Source organism: Puntigrus tetrazona, chromosome 11 (genome assembly GCF_018831695.1).
Source record: "Puntigrus tetrazona isolate hp1 chromosome 11, ASM1883169v1, whole genome shotgun sequence".
NCBI classification, from domain to species: Eukaryota; Metazoa; Chordata; class Actinopteri; order Cypriniformes; family Cyprinidae; genus Puntigrus; species Puntigrus tetrazona.
Window position 1 is genome coordinate 16,570,969 of NC_056709.1, and position 3,709 is coordinate 16,574,677.

At 40.2% G+C, this 3,709-nt stretch overlaps 2 protein-coding genes across 2 annotated transcripts in view; both read left to right on the forward strand.

Moving 5' to 3' along the window:
- Positions 1-142: 142 nt before the first annotated feature.
- Positions 143-3,509, forward strand: LOC122354135 (2-lysophosphatidate phosphatase PLPPR4-like). The gene has a single exon (XM_043252183.1). It carries the CDS (start codon positions 329-331, stop codon positions 1,649-1,651), a length of 1,323 nt encoding a protein of 440 aa, XP_043108118.1. The 5' UTR covers positions 143-328; the 3' UTR covers positions 1,652-3,509.
- Positions 3,139-3,709, forward strand: part of LOC122353774 (microtubule-associated serine/threonine-protein kinase 4-like) — a 16,969-nt gene continuing 16,398 nt past the window's right edge. The window contains exons 1-2 of the mRNA XM_043251653.1: positions 3,139-3,163; positions 3,247-3,277. Of these exons, the coding sequence (XP_043107588.1) occupies positions 3,139-3,163; positions 3,247-3,277 (56 nt within the window). The remainder of the gene's footprint in view (positions 3,164-3,246; positions 3,278-3,709) is intronic.

A 3,709-nucleotide genomic window follows, 5' to 3' on the forward strand; every position in this document is an offset into this window, starting at 1 on the left:
CTTCAAACTCCAGCCCTAAGCCTAACCCTAAAATCGGCCAAAAAGGTAATTGTAGTTTTTTCATGTAATTATAATTATTTTCACGCTCCAAACTCAAGCGCTTAGCCGAACCCATAAGTTGTACCAGGACCAAAAAAAAGGTTGATCCAGGAACGTTTCCCACTCAAGTAAATTGTGTTACCCAAACCCTTATTTTTAAACATGTTAGGAAATACTACTGAAATACTGTGGTTTTTTTTCCATTCAGGGTTTGTTTGCTGTAGGAAACTTCCAACCGAGCAAGGAGAAACAATCAAGTCATCTTCACATTCGCGATTCTCATCGAACTATGGCTGACCTTTGCCAGCAAGGTCACCACCTACCAGCCAAGAGCTGCAGCGATGGCCTCTCATCTTCCTGCTCTGAGGGCATCTTGCATCGCAGCACCCAACACCACCAGGCTGGATCTCTTAGCAGCTTGAAAAGACCAAGTGGAGATGTGGAGGTCATCACCCGCAGTCCTCCACACAAAGAGAACATGGTGACCTTCAACACCTTGCCAAGAGTGCATACGCCTGCCATGGATGAATCTGCTTTCCGCAATGCCACCATCCACACCTCCTCTGTAGACTCCAGTCGATCGAAGCAGCTGCTGATGCAATGGAAGAGTAAGAATGAAAACCATAAACACTCCCTGCATGCCATGGAAGGCGGACCAGGACAGTCCCCTCCAAACAGCATGGATGTCCGTTGCAATTCTGAACCCTCAGCTGTTGGAATCAATGGCGAACATCAAGGACCTGGAACCCCATACCTAAAAATGGCAACTGGAAGTTCAACACTACCTAACAACCCCAGTGGAATTGCTGGTGGTACTCGGATACCCATGCAGTCTAGGCCTGGTTCCTCACAGCTGGTGCACATCCCAGAGGAGACACAGGAGAACATGGGTGGTTTGCCAAATACCAGTAACGCCCGTGACAAATGGCTTAAAAGCATGGAGAGGACTGGGGAGAAGGGTGGGGAGGTACCGGTGGTTAGGACTAACTCCAATGGCCAGCCGCGCATTATGCAGGTCATTGCAATGTCCAAGCAGCAAGGTCTCCTGCAGGGGAGCTCTCCCAGTTCTGAGAGCAGCAGCCACACAAGCTCCACTGCTCCTCTGCAGCGCTACAAGAGCCTAACTGAGGAGTCTGGAGGTCAAGGCAGCACTGGAGCCATCATTCGGGTGGAAGCCCATCCGGAGAACGGCCGACCCCTGGTGCACGCGCACTCCACGGATGGAAGTGGCTCCTGGACGTGGAAGTCCCAAAGCAGCTTCAGGCAGTCATTTGAGCTCAATGACTTGAATCGAGACTCTGAGAGTTCAGAATCCGTGAGGGATGGGAACAGTTCTACAGATAGGAAGAAAAATGGCCCCAATGCTCCTAAAGTCGTCGCAGTGCCAACTGTCCCTGCTTTATCTGCAACAGCTAGTGACCACCATCCCAACCAGACCATTTCCACCATTCGGGTCACTCCCATGGAAATGACTGAATCTGGTCCTGAGAGTCGCGATTCGAGCTTGCGCAGAAAAACTAGGATCCTTATTCCTGAAAGAGGAAACAGTCCAGACAATACCAGGAATATTTTTTACAAGGGAACATCCACCACCCCAGTTTTCAAAGAGTAATCAGTAATTATCTTGACACAAACAGAAAAAATGAAATAACCAGAAGACGTTTGGTGTTGTGTAGACACATGTGCTAGATTTTACACATCTTCAATGGCATCACCTGTTATGCATGAGACGATTCACTGATGATTCACAATATGGCAGCAACAAAAGCACAAAATCCAGGTTTGGTCAGAACTTTGTTTACTTTTGCGATAACAACATTGTAAACAAATGACAGTATATCATAAGGAAACAGTCTTACCTTTAGTGAAACACTGTGAAGCTGGAACTGTGACTGTGCCAAGATTGAACTGCAACACTGTATTAAAGTATTTAACATCTCAGATATCTTAAAAGATTTTCCATATAGTCATACTTTCACTGATAACTATGCTAGCTGAAACTCTTATTTTTGTATTCTGTATATAACTTTTAAACTTGGTGCTGGCCAATTCTGAGAACGATATGTAAAAACAAAAAGTTAAGAAAAAAATGTGCAGTGCACTCTTCGGAAAGCTGTCATTTGAAATTTCTTATGACCATAAGTGCTTAGAAAATTCTCTGTAGCAAATGATAGTCATAAAACGACATGCACTTCACGTTTACTACTTGCAATACAAATACTTTACATACTGTATGTACTGTATCTGTAGAAATTTGCACGTAAAAATACACATTTGTGTATATTTTATTAGACACATAATATTGTATATATCAGTGTCTATCCAAAAGAGAGAAAAAAAAGAATACATTTTACGTACAAATACCAATGAATAGCCTATTAATGAGATTTATTACTTCCATTTAAAACTACTATTGTGAGAAAACACATTATTTCACCTAATATCAATCTTCCACTCTTTCCTCAAATGTATATTTGCATAAAATAATTAATTTTACTTCAAATAATTCTGATTTTATGTCATACTTGTTTTAAGGTCAGCAGCATCAGTAGCAAAAAAATATATTCCACGTTGATTTTCTAACTGTGGTTATTCCACTGTGAGCTTTTTAGGCCAAAACTGTCATATTAAATGTTTTTTACTGTATACACTTGTGTAGCCGAACACTAACAAAAAGAATTACAAATTAAATGGCTTTACTGTTCACAAAGAGATTTGCAATGAGCGTGAAGTGGCTCATTAAATCTAGTGTCATATTCGCTGTTAAAACTACAGCAGTGACATTTAATTCCATGATAATTTACTGTGTAACTTTTTATAAACTGTAAATTAATGTGCCAAAGGGTATTTTAAAGGAAAGATTCAGTTTTGAAACATTTCTATAGAAGTCTGTATTCTTATATACCACAAACTCTTTCAGCACAGCTGTAGCCAGTGCATGGTAGTTTGATATTTCACACTTGTTTTTTGGTTTTCTTTTCGTAAATTATGCATTTGTGTAGCAGCTGAGTATGTGATTATTTATACTGAATATAAATGACTTGTCGACAATCTTTATAGATAAAGTCACACCAGAATACACCGTATGTTATCTCTAACATGTCAAGAGATTGTTTGGATACCCGTTAATGTGCGCTAACGATTTTAGAAATGCATTAAGCATGCTGATAGCAGTTTGTGTTTTCTGAGGAACATTTTTCTCTGTAGCGCTCTGTGTGACTGTCATCGACACAGTGACGTGAGGTTCGGTCTGGATAGGAATGAATCCAGTCGAACCTGTTGCGGTGATGTTACGTGTTAATGTTGCAGCGACCGGACAGAAAAATAACGTCAAACTTCGTTAATGTATGTCACCTTTGAGAATACAAACAGTTTGTTTCTATCGTTACATGGTTCTGTTTTACTCCAGTAAGAGGGTAGATGAAGAAAAACTGTGCTGTATCAGTGTTTGAATAAACATTTGCCATTTAGAACGGCTGAGTCTCTTTAATAATGAATTGGCTGCGCATTTGTAGTGGCACTTTTCACAAATGAGGCACAGAATACACATTGAAACTCTTTTAAAAATGTCAAATTAATTATTACAAGGTGTTTAATCTAATTATGTAATTGTAATCATTTTTAACAACAATATTAACTAAACAATCAAGTAATAAATCAAGTAATATAT

Excerpts from the sequence above, each read along its gene's own strand:
- LOC122354135 (XM_043252183.1), top strand. The coding sequence starts at position 329 with ATGGCTGACCTTTGCCAGCAAGGTCACCACCTACCAGCCAAGAGCTGC.